The sequence below is a fragment of the Indicator indicator genome, chromosome 34 (genome assembly GCF_027791375.1).
Source record: "Indicator indicator isolate 239-I01 chromosome 34, UM_Iind_1.1, whole genome shotgun sequence".
Lineage (NCBI taxonomy): Eukaryota > Metazoa > Chordata > Aves > Piciformes > Indicatoridae > Indicator > Indicator indicator.
In genome coordinates, this window is record NC_072043.1 from 1,738,767 (window position 1) to 1,760,623 (window position 21,857).

The 21,857-nt window shown below is 47.6% G+C and overlaps 5 protein-coding genes across 7 annotated transcripts; 2 read left to right on the forward strand and 3 right to left on the reverse strand.

Moving 5' to 3' along the window:
* Positions 1 to 1,203: 1,203 nt before the first annotated feature.
* On the reverse strand, positions 1,204 to 2,651 carry TEX12 (testis expressed 12). The gene is made up of 4 exons (XM_054395725.1): positions 2,592 to 2,651; positions 1,753 to 1,864; positions 1,598 to 1,649; positions 1,204 to 1,348 (listed from the first exon to the last, which is right to left on the reverse strand). Exons 1-4 carry the CDS (start codon positions 2,649 to 2,651, stop codon positions 1,204 to 1,206), a joined length of 369 nt encoding a protein of 122 aa, XP_054251700.1.
* Positions 2,652 to 6,014: 3,363 nt separating this feature from the next.
* Positions 6,015 to 9,183, forward strand: IL18 (interleukin 18). The gene is made up of 5 exons (XM_054395630.1): positions 6,015 to 6,081; positions 7,351 to 7,359; positions 7,906 to 8,043; positions 8,705 to 8,850; positions 8,968 to 9,183. Exons 1-5 carry the CDS (start codon positions 6,015 to 6,017, stop codon positions 9,181 to 9,183), a joined length of 576 nt encoding a protein of 191 aa, XP_054251605.1.
* Positions 9,184 to 9,978: 795 nt separating this feature from the next.
* On the reverse strand, positions 9,979 to 12,672 carry SDHD (succinate dehydrogenase complex subunit D). Its single transcript, XM_054395597.1, has 4 exons — positions 12,615 to 12,672; positions 12,409 to 12,513; positions 11,305 to 11,449; positions 9,979 to 10,628 (listed from the first exon to the last, which is right to left on the reverse strand). The coding sequence occupies exons 1-4, from the start codon at positions 12,670 to 12,672 to the stop codon at positions 10,463 to 10,465; spliced, it is 474 nt and encodes a 157-aa protein (XP_054251572.1). The 3' UTR covers positions 9,979 to 10,462.
* A 1,200-nt stretch (positions 12,673 to 13,872) lies between these two features.
* Positions 13,873 to 17,102, reverse strand: NKAPD1 (NKAP domain containing 1). Of its 3 annotated transcripts, none has more exons than XM_054395596.1 (5): positions 17,033 to 17,102; positions 16,418 to 16,518; positions 15,918 to 16,070; positions 15,345 to 15,398; positions 13,873 to 14,574 (listed from the first exon to the last, which is right to left on the reverse strand). In XM_054395596.1, the coding sequence occupies exons 1-5, from the start codon at positions 17,099 to 17,101 to the stop codon at positions 14,064 to 14,066; spliced, it is 888 nt and encodes a 295-aa protein (XP_054251571.1). In that variant the 5' UTR covers position 17,102; the 3' UTR covers positions 13,873 to 14,063. The 3 variants fall into 3 exon arrangements, with proteins under 3 accessions (XP_054251571.1, XP_054251570.1, XP_054251569.1); XM_054395595.1 differs by having other exon boundaries at positions 13,873 to 14,589; XM_054395594.1 differs by having other exon boundaries at positions 13,873 to 14,589; positions 15,918 to 16,073.
* Positions 17,103 to 17,447: 345 nt separating this feature from the next.
* On the forward strand, positions 17,448 to 19,780 carry PIH1D2 (PIH1 domain containing 2). Its single transcript, XM_054395561.1, has 5 exons — positions 17,448 to 17,615; positions 17,738 to 17,861; positions 18,434 to 18,676; positions 19,263 to 19,528; positions 19,634 to 19,780. Exons 1-5 carry the CDS (start codon positions 17,448 to 17,450, stop codon positions 19,778 to 19,780), a joined length of 948 nt encoding a protein of 315 aa, XP_054251536.1.
* Positions 19,781 to 21,857: the final 2,077 nt, after the last annotated feature.

The following is a 21,857-nucleotide window of genomic DNA, read 5'->3' on the forward strand; positions in this document are numbered from 1 at the left end:
TTTAAATACTATCAGTTTGACAGGTAGCACATTTGCTCATTTAATGACTTTTAGCTAATAAAAGGAGGACAAAAGGATTGATTAAGACTGAAAAGATTTAAAGAGAAAATTAATACACAGTGCTGGAGTGAAAATATAAATGTGTCTTATGCTAGCAACAGGACTGTCTGGCACTTTATTACATCAGCCTCACAACTGGAACAATTGATGCTTCTTACACTTTATGTTTCATCTTTTGTGACAGCCAAATGACAAGGAAGTGCTCCAAAACCCTCTTGAAATAAACTGGCTAGACAGCAAACAAGACTGATGTATCTAAAGAACAAAATCATTCCAGATTATGTTAACATTATCTGGTTCTTTATTGCCATTACCAGCAAAGTTTTGATGATGTGCTTTTATATTTCTATCAAAATGGCTTTGGTTTCACTTGAAGAGCTGTAACAGTATTAAAATGTCTTTTCAAATGAAGACTTTATACCTCTTTGTACCTTTCCCAAAGTTAACAGAACTCTCCTGTTGCTTATTTGAGCTTTTCAGCCTATTTCTACTCTGAGACAAAATGGAAATAAGATTGCAAGAACATTCTAGTAAGATCCTTAGCACCAAAACATTGTCTAAAGTAGAAAGAAAAGGAAAAAATGCATAAAATGGCTAATATTAAGTAATCTGAGGTCTTTTTCCACTTACACAGCAAAATTTGATGCTTCATAGAAGTTTCTAGACTATATTCTAGACTGACAGCCTACTTGTGACAACAAAAGAAGAAAACACCCTTAGCAGTAATGTCACAAATACCATGACTGCTTCTGAATGAAATTTTGTTGAACTTCCACAGCCATAAAGCCAAACAACACAAAATTCATTCTGCTTTCTGTTTCAAATGTTGCCAGTATTTTCTAGGGATGGAAGCACAGGGATAAGCCTAAGCAATGGGCCAACAAGTAAAAACCAGATAGTTGAATGTGTCAAATCTCTTGGAGTCACAGGACTTGAAAATGATATTTATTATTGTTTTGTACTAACTACAACTACCCTATGTGTTGTATGTTAAAAGTTGGTGCCTAAGTTATTGTAAATTTCCTGAACTGCTAGAAATATTTACATGAAACACTCATCACAGCACTCATCACAGTTTACATTTTAATACATAAAATAGACTACAAGTCTTGCTCTGCATTTCTGCAGCCTACCGAACTCCATTTATCTTTGCAAAGTGTTTGCAATCACAGCGAATCTCTGTTTCAGAGTCTCCCTTTTCTGTCTTAAGTGGTTTTCTATGGTCCTCGCTTCTTTTAAGATTCCATCAAGTTCTTGGACATAAGAAGTATCCATCGCTGCTCTCTCACTTAATTGAAAAAATCTGTAGTTAAAATCAATACTAAAGCCATTAACTTTCTCACTACTTTGAAACATGTTGCCTATCAATACTCAGTTTCTGCCCAAATTAGTTCTCTGTTGTAGCAGAAACCAGCATTTGCTTCTGAAGATGTGTTCAAGAGTTTTCAGTGCTGATTTCCCTAACCTGCAGCACAATAATCCTCCTTCTCTAGAGGAGGTAGAAAAGTGCTGTGCAAATAGGACAAAGTTAACTTGCCTTAAAATGTGAGCATATTTTGATAAGAAGTTCGTGATTTCTTTGTTCATTTCTGTTAAAAGAAAAGGAATTTTGTTTAAACATTTCAGCAAATGTTCATCTCCATTTCGAATCAGGTAATCACATTGTTACTTTCAGTTTATTTAATACATCACCTTTTAAAACTTGTTCCAGTGGTTCATGTTTGTAAGGGGACTGTGAGCCTTCAGAAAAAGCCAAATCTGTTTTGTCATGGGAGGACAACTGAGGATTTTCTGAACCTTCATTCTAATAACAAAGCACAATAATAAAAAAAAAAAACAGCTTACACAGATAAAGTTTCACTGAGAAAAAGAAGAGTTTGGAAAAGATCTTGAGAGACTTGTTTTCAGAGTCACTGGCTTCGCAGCATCAACACTATCCACAGTGAACATGCAGAGCATCTAGAGGAGTGGGTGGGGACCAGCTTAAGCTCTTTGCTTCTGTCAGTAAAAGCTGATGTACTTCACAAACTCACTCTCAGGAAGTCCATAGACTTTGCACAGGGAGGTGGTGGAGTCACCATCCCTGGAGGTGTTCAAGAAATATGTGGCCATGGCACTTTGGGACATGGTTTAATGGCCATGGTGGTGTCAGGACTTGATGATCTTAGAGGTTGCTTCCAACCAATCCTATGATTCTCTTAACTGTGTACAGTGTATCCTCAGCTTTGTTAACCTTCAAACACTAAGAATTTTTACATTCTCCTGATACAAGAAAGCCATTTATGTTTCTTTTAACCTACACAAACTGCCATGGAGCTCTCTGCCCTCTCTCCTTGACAGGAACACATATCAGGGCCAGAGAAGGAAGGTGAAGGTTATATCACTCCCCTCGGGCCAGAAGATTCATAGATTCACAGAATACCAGGTTGGAAGAGACCTCAAGGATCATCTAGGTCAACCTTTTAGGGTAAGAATGTAGCTTAAATGAAGAGTCAAGGTCCTCCCTCCCTTCCTCATAGAGTAGCGCTCACCTCCACCTCCTTTTTACGTTTACTTCTATTTTCATCAGGTTTCTGTGTGTTGCTTGCCATTGCTGCCTGATAAAAAAGTACAGCGTCCTATTGGTTAAGTGGTTACCTTGTGCGACAGGAAAATACATAAAAAGGCGTCAAACCTGTAACCCATACCTCTGTAAGCTCCTCTGCGAAGGAGGTCTGCTCCTCGTCGGTGTGAGGCAGAGCCTCAAAGGCCGACGAATGCACCGCCTGGGGCTGGAGACTGCGGGTCCGCGTCCCGAGCCGTCCCGGGCCAGCCTGGGCCATCCTGGGCAGGGCTGGGGCTCACGGCGCGGCTGCTGAAGGGTGTCTCTGGCCTGCCTCGGGCTGCGGAGGCCGATTCTGCGGCTCCCCGGAGGGCCCTGTCCCTGCCCGGCTCTCCCCGACCCTGCGCCCCGCGGCCCCTCCTCAGGCAGCGCCAGCCCAGGGCGCTGAGGGGGCCTCGCGGCCCGGGCGGCCGTTAACGGCCGGCGCGCGTGAGGGCGGCCGCGGCAGGGCTGTCCCCGCTCCTCACACGGGAGGGACTCTGGTCCCGGAGCCGCCCTGGAGCCCTTGCCTGGCCCGGGACGCGGCGGCTGCGGCAGGGCCGGTGCCCGGGAAGTGGGGCCCTGGGTATGAGGTGAGCCCAGCCCGCTCCCGCACAGGCTTTGCCAGCCGGGCCCACCTCTGAAGGCTGCCTGAGGAAAGAGGCTGCAAGGCTGGCCACTAAAACGGCTGCTTCAGCGACCCCAGGAAGAAGCCTGGAGTTAAATGTTCGAGTTAATCCAGCTGTGGAGATTTGAAGTGTTGAGCTGTCATAGAATCATAAAATGATAGAATGTTAGGGGTTGGAAGAGACCTGCAGAGATCATCCAGTCCAGCCCCCCTGCCAGAGCATCATCACCCAGGGCAGGACACAGGAAAGCATCCAGAGGAGGAGACTCCACAACCTCTCTGGGCAGCCTGCTCCAGGGCTCCAGCACCCTCCCAGTGAAGAAGTTTCTTCTCATGTTCAGGTAGAACCTCCTGGCTTCCAGTTTGTCCACTCAAAGCAATTCTGATGGTATTTCATTTAAGCATCTGTGATGGATGCAGTCACAATTTGAATCACTGGGACATTCTGGGATGAGAATGAAGTACCAGACAAGGATAGATAAACCCATTTCAAAACACAGTAAAGACTTTAACTGCCACTAAAATGAGTAATGCCAGTAAAATTAGACAGCTGCTGAGACCATCTGTTTTTTTTTTTTTTCTCTAAACGATGGAAAATCAGATTGCATTTTCCTTATGTTGTCTTTCACTTCTGTAGGAAAGCTGTACTTGGTTTCATCAAGAAATGACATTAAATGGTGAGGTGGCTTGCTTACAAGAGGACAAAACTAGACACAATGATTCAGAAGACCTTTTTCAGTATTACTTCACATTGTCAGCCAAAACTATCAAATGCTGTATCTTAAATGCCTTCCTAAATCCTAGCTTAATCCTGATGGAAAATCATTGCAAGATTTGAAGTTATGTTGGAGTAAAGGGAAGTTTTCCTCTGGGTTTTTTCATTGCATCTTTCATTTCTGGTTTTCAGAAAAGATCTTAATCTTGCGTGCATTATCCAAACAGGCTCTGAAAGTCAAAAGTCAGGACAAGAAATGAAACCACGGAAAGAACAAGAATGAAATACTTCCCCAAAGCAGAAACAATATTCAATACATTGCCACGGCCACTTCATTTAATTCTCACAAATCTTACAGGTAATTATGTCATTAGCAACACTGTCTCACCATTAAGGAACAGGTATGAAAGAATATGCTAAGAAAATGTTCTTAAAGTGTTTCCCTAATTGAGATACCATTAGCGTGTTAAGATATTTTTATTAACAGACCACATATCTGATTTGTTTTACTACTTTCAGTACCTTACGGATGTGAGCCTATGAAGAAAACTCAGGACCAAATAAAAATAATCGAAATATCTAAGCCAGAATGTGAAGATTTCCCACCAGACACCAGTTGTGTATTCCTTGGTATTGTCGTTATAAAAAACCCCAGAGAGGCACGACGTGTTTCAATCCTAAACTGGCTTCCTCCCAAGGCAGACCCAATGTGCAGAAGGGGATTCCCGAGTTAGCTACTACCTGCTTCAGAACTGCTAACTGAGACCTTAAAGGACCAAGCAAACGGGCTGCAATCCGCTGGTGTTGAAAGCAAACCTTGTCCTCTGACCTACGTCTGTGTGAGATAAAGGGAGTCGCCAAGAGCTGCCTCCGCCACCTCAGATTTGCATGATTTGTTTTCTCCGCCGAGGAGGGGAAGTGCCGCAGAATACATGCAGACGTAGACATCTATCTTGGGAAAGAGTCCTCTCTGGCTTCTTCCTTCAGTCAGCTCCTTCTGTGCTACAGTGATGCAAGCGGGGATAAAATCCCCTTCCCCAGCCCCTTCCCACAGCCGCCGCCTGCGGCAGACACCGCTTGTCCCGCGGGCTCGGAGCCACGCATGAAGGTAACACGGCGGTGACACTGCCTCGGGAAAGCCCGAGCGGCCCTGCCGGGCGGGACCCCGCCGCCGCCGGTACCCACGCGTGTAGGGAGCGGGACGGGCGAGTGGGCTCTGGCTGTGGGAGCCGCCGCCGCCGCCGGTCCCCGCCCCTCCGGCGGCTGCCTTCGCCCTTCCGTCTTGCATCGTTCCGCCGCAGTCCGCCGAGGAGCGAGGTAGGGGCACCCTCTGCTCGGAGTGCCGAGCGCGGCAGGGGCAGGGGCAGAGCAGCTCGGCTGGCACTGGGGTTGCGCCGTTCCCCGAGAAAGGCGGAAACGCAGCGTCCCGCGCGTGTGCGACCCGGGCGGGACATCCCTCCGTGGGACCGGCGGCCGTTCCCTTCTCGCGGTTGCAGCAAGTGGCAGAGCCGTGCCCATTGCCGGGGCTGGCGGTGGAGGGCATCACTCAGCGGGACCGCGGGCAGGCGGTGGGCAGCGGCTCGGCCGCTGGCAGCTCCGCGCAGTCCCGGGGCACAGGAGCCGAGCAGGGCAGGACCTGCTCGGGCGCGGCCCTGCATTTCTCGTTCCCTGCATCCCTGTGTCCCGGCGAGGCAGGTCAGGACACACTCTCCAGCAGTCAGGTAACAGCTCCTTTCCCTAACTCCTTTCGCTTCTACCCTTCATTTCAGACGTGATCGTTAAAACGTCTGGCCAGCTCCTACTGCACAGCAGGGGAAGAAGTGTCCTCTGTTTGTGTATTTTACCCGTTAAACCTAGAGCCACCTTTTCCTTTAACCTTTATCAATAATGCCATCCCCTTTGCTTTCGAATAACAGAGCAGTCCTTGACTGCTGTGAGAGGACTAGCCCAAGAACTCCCTTGCCTTATAGAGTACAAAGCATTGTTCTTAACTCTGAATCCTGTGCGGTTTTTTCCTTGTCAGAGTGAAGATGAGCTGTGAAGAGATTCCTGTGTGTGCAGTAAAATTGGGAGAAAACTTCTGCCTCTATTTTGAAGGTAATTCCTACCCACTGCTGAGACACCTTGTGTCTCCTTTCTGCATAGAAGATCAAAAGCTGATCCACAATTAAATCCTTTTCTTGGGCATCCCTGGCTTTGTGACATCCTGTTCCCTCCCTTGCCTTATTACCTGAGCAATCCTCAAAGCAGTTACCGATTCACAAATTCACAGATTGCATCAGGTTGGAAGGGACCCTCAAATGTCATCTTGTCCAAGCACCCTGCAGGCAGCAGGGACACCTCCAACTAGAGCAGGCTGCACAGGGACACAGCAAAACTGATCTTCAGTGTCTCCAGGGATGGGGCCTCAACCACATCCCTGGGCAATCTGTTGCAGTATTTTACCACTCTCACTGTGCAGAACTTCCTCCTCGTGTCCAACATAAATCTGCACTCCTGCAGATTAAAACCCCAGCTACAATCCCCATGCACTTACAAGAATGATAGGTGTTAGATGATGGAGTCAGGCTGTTCACTGCAGAAAGAACCTGAGTGTGATAGATCTGTCCCAGAGTCTTCACAGGTCAGTGCCACACTGCTGAACACCTTAAGCATTTACAAACTTTCTCTGAATACTGATTAAGCAATCAATATTCTGTATAAAATACAGATTTAGCAGTCTGACTGCACCTAATTTTCCCATCAGCTTCAGTGTGAAGTACTGCAAGCCAAGTATCTGAATTAGCAAAATACTTGTTGCTTCATGCAATACATGCCTGTAAAGGACACTCAGAAGGGCTGGGCTTTGAATATGGGGATAACTTCCCATCTTGTAGGATGAAGCTAGAAAAAAATCTCTCCTTTAGAAGCAATTTGTAATGACCTTTTCTTGTCCTTTTTCTCACTTAGCCTAAAAGTGCTGATTAAACCCCAAAATTTGCATGCTCTGGGTTTATTATTTATATTCTGGGTTTATTATTTATATATGGTTTATAGGCTTAAACTGGTCTGAGCTGCTCACCCTTAAGTAACCCTAAAACATTCTGCATGCCTCTTGGTTTGGTGGTAACTGCAGTTTCCAAATGATTGGTGGTTTCATCATTCTGTTGAGTCTGTTATGCTCACATAATCAGAACAGCTCAGCGTGGCCAATTAGTGATACTGGGGAGTACAGCTAGAAACCTGGAGGTGGCTGGCTGGCTGCCGAGCCTGCACAACAAAAGTGGGTAGAAAGTGGTTTCTTTTGTGGGGGCAGAGCTTAATGTTGTTTTTCCTTTATTTTCCTCTTTTTTTTTTTTTTTCCTTCATTGCTCACTTGGAACCAAGATGATGATGGTAAGCTGAAAGCTCCTGATTTACTAACTTCATTATCAATTTTACCTGAACTAACCTGCTCACACATACCCATAAATGCTTTGTATGCTTTAGAGAACAAGCTTTCAAAGTGATAATGGCCAGTGTGAAAGAGAGAGCTGCAGTTTACCACTTCTCTGAGGTTGAGGTTGCTTTATTTCCTCCTAAGTACAGGGTAGTTGTTCCCCTAACAGAAGGGCATTGTAATTCAGTTCTAATTGTTGGGCAAAAGAGAGAACTCTTGTTTCTGAACTGATCCTGAACTGCTTCTGAACTCTCATCAACAGATACTGCAGCTTCTCTTGCTTATATATACAGAACAGTCTGTTTTGGGAATCCTCCCGGCTTGAGTTGCTACAGGGCAGAGTGGAAAGAAGGACATGGCCTCTCCTTGATTTGAGACAGCCATATTAAGAATTTATTTCACCTGGTATCCTTATTGACACAGATTAAGCCCATAGTGAACTGCTAAAATCTGAGCAGATTACAGCTGAAATATGTCACCCTCTTTGCCTAATATTTCTTCAGGGCTGGAATGTGATGCCTTTAGGAAGGAGAAAATTCACCAACAAGTCCTTCGAAACGTGAACAGCCAATTGCTTGTGGTTCGACCAGATCTGAACGTGGCAGCTTTTGAGGACGTGACAGATCAGGAGATTAAATCTGGTACACCCTTTAAACAAACAACAGATTTAGCACTAAAAGCTCTTACTGCCTTCCCCCAGCAGTAGTTAACAATGTGCTTATGGGTTTGGCTCTTTTCTTCTGCAGGTGGGGGGGAACCTCAGCAATTCATTCAGAACTGTATTTGTTGAACTCATTTCTCTACAGACCACATATATACAGATACAATCTGATTTACAGATGACCGGTTACAAATCAAATTCTCAATTTATGCATGCACCTAAAAGGATTTGATCATCCTATCTATAGTAAGTGGTAACTTTACATGCTTTCTTCCAAATTCAGAACCTTGGTTATTGCATTTCCAGATTCAAAGCTTTGGTCACTGCATTTCCAAATTTAAAAACTTGGTCACTGCATTTCCAAATTTAAAAACTTGGTCACTGCATTTCCAGATTCGAAGCCTTGGTCACTGCATTTCCAGATTCGAAGCCTTGGTCACTGCATTTCCAGATTCAAAACCTTGGTCATTGCATTTCTGAATTCAGAACCTTGGTTATTGCATTTCCAAAATTCATGCCCTGGCTGGCTCTCTTGTCAGGAAAAGAATCCTGGGAAGACAGGAGATGCCAGTGCAAGATGTAATAGAACTGTTACAGCTGTCTCCTGAGCAGACTGTTAATAACAAATCATTTGTATTTAGGCAATGGAATGCAATTCAACATTCACTATTACAACGCTACCACCCCCTCAGGAGGGAGGCCTGTTGCATTCAGCGTCCAGGTAGCAGATAAAAGTTATTACCTGTGCTGTGAGAAAGAATGTGGGAAAATGATGGTTCGATTTAGGGTAAGTACCTGTTTTCCATCCCTGCTGCTTTTCAGTAGTGACCAAAATTAAGAATTCCAACATGTGAGCTGAAACAAAATTGTCTTGTCGACTAACCCATTCCCCTTTCTTCCTCAGGAAGGAGAAGTTCCCATAGACATTCCTGGTGAAAGCAATGCCATCTTTTTCAAAAAGACATTCACATCCTGTAGCTCCAAAGCATTTAAGTTTGAATACTCACTGGAACAAGGAATGTTCTTGGCCTTTGAGGAAGAAGGCTGCTTAAGAAAACTAACTCTAAAGAAACTGTCAAGAGAAGATGAAGTGGATGAAACCATGAAGATAAGTTTCTAACTTCAGTCAGAATGGAATTTACAACCTGTGATCTACTTCAACAACCTTAAAATAGGTTTTGTCTTTTTACAAATAAAAATCTTACTTTCTTTATCTGAGGCAAGCTGTTTTTGTGCTTTTAGCTAATGTATAACAGTGCAAAAATAAGAATCTTACAAAGGAAAAGAAACTCAGATGCTTGGCAAAAAGAATCAAGGCTTTCCAGAATGAAGGGGGGAAAAAAAGATGTGCAAGCCTGCATAGTCCTAATTTGATCCCTCAAATCTTTACTGCCACTTGACCAAACAGCTTTTGAATTTGGTATCTCAAAGATGAAGTGCAAAGAATTTTGAGCTTGGTGGAAATCCATGCCAACAGCAACTTACTCTGTTCATTGCATAACCAATCTGATAGTACACAAAATTCTCTTCCTCTTGCTATTAATAGCACCAGAAACCATTTAAACATGGAAACAGTTAACCACTCCCCACTACTGTGAAAAACAGAACATACAAAGCTAAGAAGAAAGTTAAAACCCAGAATTTAATTTCCCTCTCTTAAAATGCTTCAAAATATAGAAAAGAGGCTGCCTCTGGGACAGAAAGGGGTTGGTTGTTGTCTTTTCAGTCACACAGGAAAACGTGTAGCAGTATTTATTTAGAAAACAACCCCAAAAAATGCTGCAGGTGAATGTAAAGGTTCCAGAGAAACTGAAGTCATGAACTATTTATGGCTCCTAATATTAACCTGCAGAGAAAACATCTGAAGCAACCCAAAACCAGTAAAAAAAGCAGAACACCACACACACCGTTTCTGTAAATATTTTTTATTGCATGGATTAAGAAAAAATATTCCCTTTTCTACATCAACTCTCAAGGGTCCACAGAGTTACAAAGATGTGCCTTACATACAGTTCAGGTGTGATCTCAGAAGTAAGAGTTTCTATTTTCCACAATTCAAGCTTGTTTTATAAAATAACCAAACAACAGCTGGTTTAGAAAAAAACACTCATTAAAGCTGCCTTTACAAAGCAAGTTACCTTCAGCTAGGGAGTCTGGCATTAATTCTTCACAATTTACAGTCCAGCTTAACTCACTCTCCCCTGGACATCATCCACTTTAAATCTACTTCTCTAACTTGGGTATTTATTTCTAAAAGCCTTAGCTCTGCTCTTGCTGCAGTATGTACAACCCGTGGACCCTTGCTTTACTCATCTGTTTCATATTAAACATGTTGGTAAAAAGATGATGAAGCAGAGGCAGCAGTGAACAATCATTTTTGTCAGGAACTTGGTCGCATCTTAGAGGCTCCACAGCATGGCAACAGCCTTGCAGATGCCAACATCGTGGTAGTTAAAGTAGCAGAGGCCGGCGAAGGTGACAGCTGACAGCACATAGAGCCCTGTGTTGGCCACCTTGATGGCTGTGTCTCCGTGGACATAGTCAGTTATTACCTGTCCAAGACCCCTACAGGAGAAGAGGCAAAAAAAAAAAAAAGGCTGAAATCCCAGAATGCCAGGTTGGAAAGGACCCCAAGGATCACCTGCTCCAACCTTTCTAGGTAGCAGTAGAGTTGCCATGAGCTGGCCCAGCACCCTGCCAAGCCAAGTCTTACAGCTGCCCAATGGAAGGGATTCCACCACTTCCCTTGGGAGATAATTCCAACCTCCAACTGTTCTCAGGGTGACAAATTGTCTTCTGGAGTCCATTTCCCAGGAATCAACACAATAATGCTATCAACACTTTCCTATGCAGAACCTGATCACCACTAAGCTGTACAAAGCTGGCTTATAGCACAAAACCTTGGAAGAACAGCTTGTTTTCTATAGATCTGTCCTGTTTCTGTTCTATTTGTTCCTACAACAAGGTAAAAATGTCCAAGATTCTACACAGCCAGTGGTCAGGAAGTCCTCCTAAGGCAGGATACTGTGTAGAAGAACAGCAGAGCATGCTTACAGATTCCTGAATAGTAATAAGGATCCTGCCTTCTGACTGAGCCAACAGTGACCAAGGAAGACCAAGGTACAAATGTCTTGTCAAAGATCACAGCTGTTGCACAAGCTGGGAGACTTAAAAACTAAGGCTTGGAGCCATCCTGCCTCTGAGACTTCGCTCTTAATTCTGAGGGATCTATTGTGCTTACCAGTGGCCATGAAGAGTGAGGGCTGCAGCCAGTGAATAGTCCATGGCTGGTCCCGGATACAGGTAAGCTGCAGGAAGGAGACCCAGCAAGAGGACACTGACAGCTCGCTCACTTGTCCAGTGCAAAGATGCAGCCTTGGAACTGCCTGCAAGGAGAAGCATTTTTCAGTGCATAGTTCCTGTTCAGAGAGCTGTAACCTTAAAACCAGGTCAGCAACACACAACTACAGGTTGGAATTTTTTTCTCTGACCTGATTACTAAGCTTTCATCCAGATAAACAAAACTACAAGTTCCAGTGATCATGATAATTCTGTGGACAGTTCTGCCCGGGAACTGATATTGCTATTTTTAACTGCAGATTAACATTCTGGGACCACCACAGGCTATATATGGTCCAGAAGTAGCCTGAAGGCCTCTACTCAAGCATGATACAATTTGAACTACCTCTGTGTAGTCTTACCACATAGACAGGGAAAAACAAACCAAGAAATAGTCTCTGCCTGCAGATCAGACTGGGAATAAGGGAACCAGAACCCCTACTGCCCAAGGAAGGAAGTCACAACTGCAGTGTTTTCCAATTATTGCTGCTACTGAACCACAAGAAGTCTTCTATTTTTTAAATCTTTCAGCCAGTTTTCCACACCCAGAACCCTACCACCTTTGTTAATCAGCAGAGATTTACTTTTCTAACATTCAGTCAGCATGCTCTGTTTAAGGATTTGCTGCGTTCCCATGCTGATGCTCGAGTTCAAGCAGTGTAAAGTCAGCGATATCTTGTTTCAAACCAGCCCCGGGGCTGACTGCAAACCAACAGCTGCTGCTGGGGAAGGCAGCACAGGATGGCAATCCCGGTTACGCTATCCCTGCCAAGATGAACCCAACAAACCCCACCCTGTCACGCATCAATTCCTTCTGCCCTGGCTTACTCACATTTAACATCTCCCTAGCTCAAACAATGGCCAGATGAGGCACACGCCGCGGAGAAACCGTTTCGAGGGCGGGGAAATAACGGCCCAGCGCCAGCCATGGGGAAGGTCATCCCCGCCGCGCACACACACGCAGAGCCCCGCACACGGCGGGGACTGCCTCGGGACGCGTACGTACCATGGCCTTGCTGGGACGAGCTGTGGCTTTGCCGGGCCGGAGCGCTCCGATCGGCGAGAGCTGTCAGGACAGCGGGGCGGCGGAGCAGGGCGCCCCCAAGGAGAGCTGCGGAGAGAATACGGAGTCAGGGCGAGTCAGGGCAGGGCTGGGCAGGGCAGGGCAGATCTGGGCAGGGCAGGGCAGGGCAGGGCAGGGCAGGCACTCACCCATCTGGGCGCCGCGGGGCCGCCGCAGCCCCGCTCGCAGCAGCACCAGTGCCGCCATCGTCCCCAGTCGCCCAAGGGCACCGCGCACCGGAGCCGGAAATCGCCGCAGCCCTTCCGCTTCCGCCCTGGGGATGAGGGAACAGTGGGGAGGGCACGGCCGGGAGCGCTGCGGGCCCGGGCAGTGCGGGGCAACCGCGGCCCTGCTCGGAGCTCGACGAGACGATTCACCGGGGCAGCAGCAGCAGCAGCTGTCCAAAAGGTGCTCGGGACATCGGGAGAGCTGCTGCGGATTTGCTTAGTCTGGAGGAGGCTGAGGGGAGGCCGCTCTCTACAGCTCCCTGAAAGGAGGCTGCAGTAGGGTGGAGGTTGGTCTCTTCTCCCTGGTACCAGGTCATAGAAGGAAAGAAAATGGCCTGAAATTGTGCCAGGCGAGGGCATGTCCCCGATGGCTGCCTTCCACTCCAGCCTCCTTTGCTTCATCTCTAAGCCTTCCACAGGCACCTAGCCTGATCAGGTAGAAACAGATGGCACAGAGAACACAAGGACCACCCAGGCTTGTCAGGACTGTGCTCTGTCCCAGGCTTTGCTCCCAAGAGAATGACAAAAGCATCCACCACATCTGGATTGGTTTATTTTGTTAAAAGGCTGGGCTGCTTAGCTGCAGGGAGAACAGCCCATACCAGTTTCTGCAGTAACACCTTAGGCAGACCAGAGACAGAACTCACCCCCCAGCAAGGCTCCCCTGTCAGCACAAATGGTTTCAGCATCCTCCCTAGAGAGAATAGAGGAAAGGTAGACAAGGGCCAGCCCAGGCCAGGATTTGCAGAGAAGTCTAAGCAAATGCACTGGTGTTTTGTCTTCAGCACCATGGTAGGAGTCACTGCACCTTCAGCTGCAATCAGTGTTCCCTCCTGCTCCCTTCTGTGTCCAGCTGACCATGTGCATGCCACCACACAGGTCTGCTTTTGTTGGAGGATGAGAAGACAAAGCTACCACAGAGTTCAATCCAGTGACATTTCCTCTGCTCTCAGATTTCTTGTCTTGCCCCTCTCCTGTTGTTAGTCTTTGATTTGGTAATGTTGTTAGTCATTGATTTGGTAACACTCCCCCCCCAAAAAAAGCAATCTGTTAAAACATTTAAAAGAAAAAGAACAATCCAAATGGTGCCAACATGCCTGCTTTGCCCCTGCAGATACAGTTGGGTACAGCAGAGGTCCATCTGACAGGCCCAGCCACCCAGGGAGACACACAACTGGTATTCTGAATGGCAAGTCAATGAAAAGCAAGGGGGCACCTCCTGCAGGCTGCCAAGGCTCAGGCTCTCCCCTGGGGGCTGGCAGGATGTGTATAAACCACAGTGTGGAAACAAGTTGTACCATGGGGCAGTGCTGAGAGATAAATACCTGCCTCTGTCCTCTACCTTACTGTCTGAGCTGCAGCCTAGACTCATCAGTCCTCATCTGAGCTATCCTCTGATTTCTCATCAGCGGCCACCTTCCAATTCTTCCTCTTGCTCTTCTTCTCTGGCACTTCACTGTGCCTCTCTGACGCAGAACTGTGCTGTTTCTTTCTTTTTTTGGGGGGCCGTTTTGCCTTTTTCTCCTCGGATTCACTGTCCTCAGAGCTGCTGGTGGTTGAGCTGCTTGCATGAGAAAAGTCACTGTCCTGCCCAGAAGAGGAAGTAGGTTCCCTGGCAGGCACTTTCCTGGTCTTCTTCTTGCGCTTGTGTTTCCCCTTCCGGGTGCTTGAGGTCTCCTCTTCTGAGCATTCACTCTCTCGGGATGAATCTGATGATGTCCTCCCCTGCTCCTTTTTCTTTTTCTTTCTCTTTTTGTGTGATCTCTTTTTTTGCTTCTTCTTGTGTGATTTCTTTGGCTTTTTCCTTTTGTGTGACTCCCGAGCAGTTGTTTGTTTCCCCAGATGAGATTTCTTCTGCCCATTGATAACATTTTGTTCATCTCTTTCTTGAGGGTCACTGTAACAAAACAAACAAACAAAGGATGACCGAAAGGCAGCAGACAGGCAGGCACAGAGCAGCTGAACCTTTTCTGTCTCAAATGTTTTAAGCAAGCCCACTCCTAGAGCAGGGAAGCAGATGATGCTTCCACAGTTGTGGTAGCTACATTTTTGTTTCACTAATCAACAGCTTGGGCCCACAGCTTACTAATATTCCTGGCTTAAGGAATTTGAACCAAGGAGAACGTTTGCTGAAAGCCACTTGAGTGCTGAAAGCTCATTTATAGCAACTTGAACTATGTAAACCTGACAAATATTGTACTTGATGATACTGTTAGGTGAAGGTTAAAAAGAATTCATGCTAAGATCTGATTTCACAGTAAGGTGAAACACTTCAAGAACACTTCTGTGAACACTTCACAGAAACACTACAAGAACTTCTGTTCTCCAAATAAGGAGAAACACAGCAAACAGAGGTACACTACATGGGAAGGAAAACCTGGAGCTGTTATTTCAGAGGGTGTGTACTGAGGTGGTCTGGATACAGCCTCCTCCTCTGGCTCTCCATTGGCCCAGGAAAATTTTGTAGCTTCACAGAATGGGTTGGGTTGAAAGGGACCTTCAAGATCATCCATCTCCAACCCCTCTGCCCTGGACACCTTCCACCAGCCCAGGTTGCTCAAGGCCTCATCCAACCTGGCCTTGAACACCTCCAGGGAGGGGGCATCAAAATCTCCCTGGGAAACCTCACATCAGTAAATCTATTTTCCTTACCTATCTGTATCAAATTCTTCAGGGTACAATTCTTTATAACCACTGTGACCCCACCTGGAAGAAATCAGAACCATCTATCAGAAACAAAGAAGGGAAAAAAAAACCCTCCAAAATTGTGAAAAGACAGAGCCACAGAACGAAGAGGAGTTTGGATCACAAACAAGAAGGGCTGTAAGAACCTTCCCAGCAAAGAACGAAGGAAATAGGACACTCACTTGGTTGATACTACTGAAATACAACTTATTTCCAGTTCCACTTAGGGAAAATTACAACTTTATAATCACTCTGGAGAGCACTACCCTTGCATTTCTCAAGGTTTTTAAAGTCCCTTGGGCAAAGTAATAAACACTAAGCTTATTTACTTAGCTTTTGCTGCTTAGTGGGACTTAAGAATTGAGTATTCTGTGAGTGCAAGTGTGTGGTGTCAGAATGAGACTCAGCATTACTGAATCAGCACTATTGACTCAGCATTATTGATTTTCTAACCACAAGTATGCACTGAAAAGAGAAACGTAACCTTGTAAAGGACCACAAGAAGGTGTTTTAATGAGTGTTATGAGCACAGATTCTCACCTGTCTGGCATGTTGGCTTCACATTCATACAGCTTTTTATTCCAGGATCGAGCCCTAAGGAGGTCATCTTCCACCAGGTCAAGGAACTGTGAGTTCTTTGTTCTCCAGTCAGCCCTGTGGCTGTCCTCATCGAAGCCATCGCTGCGCATCCGACTGCTGCAGAAAGAGTTTGCCTTCAGTTGCCAGCTCTGATGGAGCAGCTGTCTGATGGAGCAAGGGGCTAGCCCAGCCAGAGGAGCAAAAATCCAGCAAGGCTGGGGTGCTCCCTCTATGCAGGAAGACCACCTAGCATTCTAACAGCCACCACCACCAATTCTCACAAAGCCCCTTCAGGAGCTAACACGCTTTCCAAAGCTTACAGCCCCCTGTGCACAGCAAAATTCTTGGCAGAGATGCTCAGAGTGCAAAATCAGAGGAAGGGCTGACCTTGTCTAGCACAACAAATGCAGCTTTCTTTCTCTGGAACACTCTGCGGGAAATAAAAATAAAATAAACCCCACCTGGAGGTGTCTGAGAGCATTCTGCTTTGCCTTTTCCAGTAAGTCTCTTCTGTCTGCTTCTCCCATTCTCTTATTTTCCACATTTCTGTCTCTTCCTGAATCTGGGAGTCATAGAAGGGAAAAAAACATAACGTTAGGGAAAGCTTACAAACGTGTTGCTTGCAGCAGCAGCTCCCAGGTTAAGGTTTGCTACTTTTATAAAGGCAAACCCCAAAGAAGATGTCTTTCATGGGACACATTTTATCGCTAAATCCACGCACACGTTCCCTCGCCAGCCTGAGAACTCACGGTTTAACTGGCGGCGAGACTAACGACAGCTACGGAACTTCCTCCAACGAGCTCCCTTCCTCTCTGCAAAGCGCCCCTGCCCTCCCCACCGCTGGATCACAGCTCCGCGTTCCGCCCGGCCCCTTCCCTGCTCCGCCGGCAGCGCCGCACCACCGGGGAGGTACCGGCAGTCCCGGGCCCCACATACATCGCAAGGCAACGCCCAGGTGATGCCCAGGAGTCTCCACTCAGACCCGCAGAGCGTGGGGCACAGCCAGGCGGAAGAGCCACCAGGGAGGAGGACAGGGGGCGGCGGAGGCCGGCAGCCCCCAGCGGCCCCGGCCGTACCTTGTTGTGCGCACCCGTGTGCCGGATGACGTTCCGCAGCAGCACCTTCCCCACCGGCACCCGGGACATCCTCTCGCCTTCCACGGCCACCCCCAGGCCCGGGCCGGGGCCGCTCACGGAGGCTTCCTTGCAGCCGCCAACCGGAAGTGCGGCTCGCGAAATGCTTCCCCCTGGCAGCACAACGCGGGGCTCGGAGCCGCGGCGACCACGGGGCGGGACGGCCCAGGAACGGCTGAGGGGACAGGCGGGCAGTGTCCGCCTTCTCCGCCGAGCCGGCAGGGAGGGCCGGCGGGCGCGGAGCGAGGGCGGCGGCGGAGCCGGAACGCGCGGGAGCGAGGGGCGGACGGAAAAGGGGAACGGACCCGCGCCGCGCGCCTCTTCCGGTTGCCGTCGCTAAGCAACGGCGGCGGCAGCCATGGCGGGCGCGGCGCTGGCGCGGGCCGCGCAACTCTGGTCGCTGCTGGACGAGATGGCGGAGAACGACCCCCAGGCCTACCGCCGGTTCCTGCGGCAGCAGCGCGCCGAGGCCGAGCGGTTTTACGCCCCGCCGGAGCCTCACCTGTGCCTGCGGGCCCGGCCCGCGGTGGGTGCGCGGCCGGCAGCGCTCGGTCCCCCGCGTGGGTGCTGGGGATGGGTACCAGGGGGTGGCTGCGGGGCCGGAGGTGACGGGCGCGGGGTGCTCAGCCGCGGCTTGGTCTCCTGCAGGACGTCGTCGGGGGCCCGCTGTTTATCAACATCTGCAGCTGGAGAAGGGTCCCAGCGCCCAAGGCTCCCACGGACCCCACCCCTGTCACTGTGGGGCGGCTAGAAGAAGGATCTGGCGAAGGAGGTAGGGCCCCAAGGAACTATGACTCGGCCCAAGTGCATTTCTTCCTGCAGCATTGCCTTGCACTCACGGCCGTCACACTCAGGTTCTTGCTGTAACGGAGGGCGGTGCTGTGCCGCGGCCAGCTCTTGGCTCAGGGGGAGTTCAGCAAGGCAAGGATGCCAGAGGTGTATCCCATCGGGGCCCCTAAACGAGTCCGTCCTTGTTGAAAATAAAACCACAAAACAAAAACAAACCAACCCCTGAAAAACAAAACACAAACAAACAAACAAAACCAACCCCAAAACAACCTAAACACAAACAAACCAAATCTGAGAAACACAAAACTCGAGTGCATCTAAATCCTGTACTGCACTTATGCACTAGGAATCTCTGTGACCACATCTGCTCGTGCTGACTTGGTGTTCCCAGGCCTCCCCTTGAACACACAGGCTGCAGGATCACCACATGAGAAGGGTCATTTCTAGATGAGGTCAATAGCATCAGCCCAGAAGCCACAAATTCATTCCCTTTGCTTTTAAATGGGAGTGGTTATAAAGAACGGTGGCAATAATTCTGACACTTCTTTTTTGTAGAGCTTTGCAGAATTATAGACGTTGCATACAACCCAGCTGTTCTTCAGGGGGCTGAAAACCCAGAGGAAATGGAGCACCTGATCCATTTGACTCTCAGACTCCTTGAGGAGCAATGCAACCTTGCTCTGTCCTCTTCATACACCATGGAGCCATTCACACTGAAAGGAAGCTTGGCAATGATGAAGCAACGTCTGGAAGGAAGGCAGATGCCAGCTCCACAGCTCAGTCAGAACACAAAGAAGGGTATGTAGAGAGCTCCTGCCACTTCTCCTCCAGGAACCATCAGACTGTCCAACAAACTTACTCAATTCATATCTCTCTCACTCCAGTTCTTGCCATAAGCATCAACCAACAGAGTCAGGCAGCACTATCCATAGCAGGATTAGTTAAACCCTGCTGGCCTGCCTGCATTCGTCCCTGCTGTCAGGCCACTGAGAAAGCAGTGGCCCTGGGACAGCAAACTCCCTTCTTCTTCTGTCCACTAGACATGGGAACTCTACTTTGATCCTTTGAGGTGCTAAGTTTCTTCTGTTTTCACCTGAGTAAAAAAAGAGGTTGCTGCTGTAACTACTGGTCTGAAAACAACAACTTTTAACTCCTGGGCAATAAAACCAAATCATGAGCAAAGGAGAGAGTGGCAGCACCAGGCAAAATTGCTAATGGCAATTAATTGCAGTTAAAATTTTGATACATTTCAGAGAATAGATTCTTGGAATGGTTTGGGTTGGGAGGAACCTTAAGGATCATCCAGTTCCATTTGTCAAGTAGTACAACTTTACAGTCCTTGGTAACTGAGTGATAGGTATGAAAGTTTTCTTTTTCTTCCAAGAGCTGACCCTTGATCAGCTGCTGCATACTGGGGAAGCTGAGGACTGCAGCAATTCCCCTGTACTGCTGAAGGAGGAAAGTGTGACACAGTCCAGAAGGCATCTGATAGAGGAAATCACCAGTCCTGAAATGAGAGAGAAGCCAACTGTCCCTGCCTATGAAATCACCACTGTGAGGGATGCAAAGGAGAAACCACTCCAGATAGAACTCAAGATTCAGTTGCCTCGGGTTGGCTCAGTCTCTGAGTGTGAGCTGAGCATCTCAAAGGTAAGGCAGAAGAATCTCCTTTGTGTTTTCTGTCTGGTACCCCCTGCACAGGCAGGCTGACTGCTGTCAAACAGTTACTCAGCTGTTTTCCTTTTCTTGCTTTAGGATGACATCATCATGGAAGTGCCTGGAAAATACAAATTACAGCTGGATCTGCCAGAATTGGTGGATGAAGAGGGAGCTACAGCAGTATTTAACACAGGGAAAGGGCTGCTGTTTGTCACACTGCCAGTTGCCAGGCCAGATCCTTAAAGACTGCATTCCACCCTCTTTGTATTCACAGAGGGTAGAACAGAAGCCCAGGATGAGAATCTAACTTTTAGATGGTGATGAGTTGGGGTTTTCTAACTATCTTCTCATCTTCAGGGGTGAATACCTCACATGCCCCTAGAAGATGAATGTAGAAGAGCTGGAGGAATGCAACTTAGGAACAACAAATAAGTAAAGAAATTAAATACTGAAGGAGTACTTGACTATGTTACCAGCTGTAGCAGAGGACCATACAAACCTCCTTACATCATTCACTTGGCCTTAAGGTAGAGCAACAACAGTGGTGAAGTGGTTTTGCTAAATAAATCCATGACTGGACTTGTGTGGTTAGAGCCACAGAGTGCCAGGTTGGAAGGGACCCCAAGGATCATCTGCTCCAACCTTTCTAGGTGACAGCAGAGCTGCAAGGAGCTGGCCCAGAACCCTGTGAGCTGAGGCTGAAAACTGTCCAGTGGAGGGAACTCCACTGCTTCCCTTGGGAGATGATTTCAATCTCCAGCTGTTCTCATGGGGAAACATTTTCTTCTGGATTCCAGTTGGAATCTCCCAGCAGTACCTTGTCCCCATCACCCCTTGTCTTCTCCATAGTTCTCCTTGTCAAAAGAGAGTCTCTGTTCTCCTGGTACCCACCCATTATGCACTGGTCCATGGTGGTAAGGTCTCCCCTAAGCCTTCTCCAGGCTGAACAAACCCAGCTCTCAGCCTTTCCTCATGGAACAGCTCTCAGCTGTGGAACAAGCAGCAGAGGTGTAGCAAAATCCCTTAGACAAGTTGCCCTGCGTGCTGTAGCTGTTCCCTTTAGGACAATCCCTGCTGCTCTGGAGTAGGCTTTGTAGTCTTTTCAGACCCTGAATATGCCTTACCTTGCTTCTTCATGGTTTGGTAATCTCTGAGTGAAAGCATAAAACAGGAGACCTGCTCTGTGCTACTCAACAGAGCAATTAGAGATTGATGTTCTGAGTGGCACAGATCACCCAGTTCCACTCCCACCAGCCCAGGTTGCTCAAGGCCTCATCCAACCCGGCCCTGAACACCTCCAGGAAGGGAACATCCACCACCTCCCTGGGCAACCTGTTCCAGTGTCTCCCCACCCTCACTGGAAAGAATTTCTTCCTAATCTCTAGTCTCAATCTTCCAAGTCCATCAGTGCAGGAGCTGAGCTGGCCTGCTGCAGGCTGCCAGCAGCAGCACAAGTCACTACCAGCACTCCAAGCACACAGACACTGAACAGGAGAGTCTGGCAGTCAGCCAGAGAGCATTTCCATGGGATGAACTCCTGGGGTGTGCAGGGAAAGCCTGTTGCAGCCAGAATCTAAGACTGTGCTGAGCACTGCAGGAAGGAAGCCAGGAGGATTAAAGCTCCCTGCTGCATGACAGCACCAAAGCAGAGTTATTTTGGAGCACTGCAATTGAAGGTTAACAGGGTGGGAGTTTCACTGTCAGCCTGAAAGCCCAAACAGCTGAGCTGCTGCTCTAAGCACTACAGGGAGCCACACACAACTGAAGAGAAAAGCACTGGAGCAAGGTTTAGTAGTTGTCAATTCCAAACATTTAATAGGTTGACTAAAAGCAAGTCTGGAACCAAGAGATTTGTTTAAGATGATCAAAGAAAACCCAAAACCTTAGTGCACTTCTGTGCTGAAAAGCCAGGCATGACAACCAGGTTATCACAGCAACCAGACATTAAATAGTTCCCACAACAACAACAAAAAATGAAATAGTACTAATATTTAATTTCCACAGTATTTTCTTTCAATATCTGTAGTGTTTTTTTTTTTCTTTTGTAGAGCTTTACAGGAGACAGTACTGAATGCAATACACAGACTACAGAGCAGCTGCAACTGTTCCTTTCTGGGTTTTTTTTAAGCTTCTCCCCATCCCTCTGTATTTTAATTCCCCTGCTCACTTTGTGCTTCCTACCCAGCCAACCTTTTCACAGCAGCATTTCCACATGGCAAAGTGGAAATGAAGAACACTCAGCACTGCAGCCTTTGCAGGATGCAAGAACTGAGGGAACTGGACAAGAGTCCAACCAACTATTGAAGCCTTTTACATCCAA

Excerpts from the sequence above, each read along its gene's own strand:
- PIH1D2 (XM_054395561.1), top strand. The coding sequence starts at position 17,448 with ATGGCGGGCGCGGCGCTGGCGCGGGCCGCGCAACTCTGGTCGCTGCTG. Across the intron at positions 17,862-18,433 it reads AGAAGGATCTGGCGAAGGAG|AGCTTTGCAGAATTATAGAC; the intron begins GTAGGGCCCCAA and ends TCTTTTTTGTAG. Across the intron at positions 19,529-19,633 it reads GTGAGCTGAGCATCTCAAAG|GATGACATCATCATGGAAGT; the intron begins GTAAGGCAGAAG and ends TTCTTGCTTTAG.
- NKAPD1 (XM_054395594.1), bottom strand. The coding sequence starts at position 17,101 with ATGTCCCGGGTGCCGGTGGGGAAGGTGCTGCTGCGGAACGTCATCCGG. Across the intron at positions 16,519-17,032 it reads ACACGGGTGCGCACAACAAG|ATTCAGGAAGAGACAGAAAT; the intron begins GTACGGCCGGGG and ends TATGACTCCCAG. Across the intron at positions 14,590-15,344 it reads GAAGAATTTGATACAGATAG|TGACCCTCAAGAAAGAGATG; the intron begins GTAAGGAAAATA and ends GTTTTGTTACAG.
- SDHD (XM_054395597.1), bottom strand. The coding sequence starts at position 12,672 with ATGGCGGCACTGGTGCTGCTGCGAGCGGGGCTGCGGCGGCCCCGCGGC. Across the intron at positions 11,450-12,408 it reads CTCGTCCCAGCAAGGCCATG|GCAGTTCCAAGGCTGCATCT; the intron begins GTACGTACGCGT and ends TTCTCCTTGCAG. Across the intron at positions 10,629-11,304 it reads CTCACTCTTCATGGCCACTG|GGGTCTTGGACAGGTAATAA; the intron begins GTAAGCACAATA and ends CTTCTCCTGTAG.
- TEX12 (XM_054395725.1), bottom strand. The coding sequence starts at position 2,651 with ATGGCAAGCAACACACAGAAACCTGATGAAAATAGAAGTAAACGTAAA. Across the intron at positions 1,865-2,591 it reads AACGTAAAAAGGAGGTGGAG|AATGAAGGTTCAGAAAATCC; the intron begins GTGAGCGCTACT and ends CTTTGTTATTAG. Across the intron at positions 1,650-1,752 it reads ACTGGAACAAGTTTTAAAAG|AAATGAACAAAGAAATCACG; the intron begins GTGATGTATTAA and ends TTCTTTTAACAG.
- IL18 (XM_054395630.1), top strand. The coding sequence starts at position 6,015 with ATGAGCTGTGAAGAGATTCCTGTGTGTGCAGTAAAATTGGGAGAAAAC. Across the intron at positions 8,044-8,704 it reads AGATCAGGAGATTAAATCTG|GCAATGGAATGCAATTCAAC; the intron begins GTACACCCTTTA and ends ATTTGTATTTAG. Across the intron at positions 8,851-8,967 it reads AAATGATGGTTCGATTTAGG|GAAGGAGAAGTTCCCATAGA; the intron begins GTAAGTACCTGT and ends TTTCTTCCTCAG.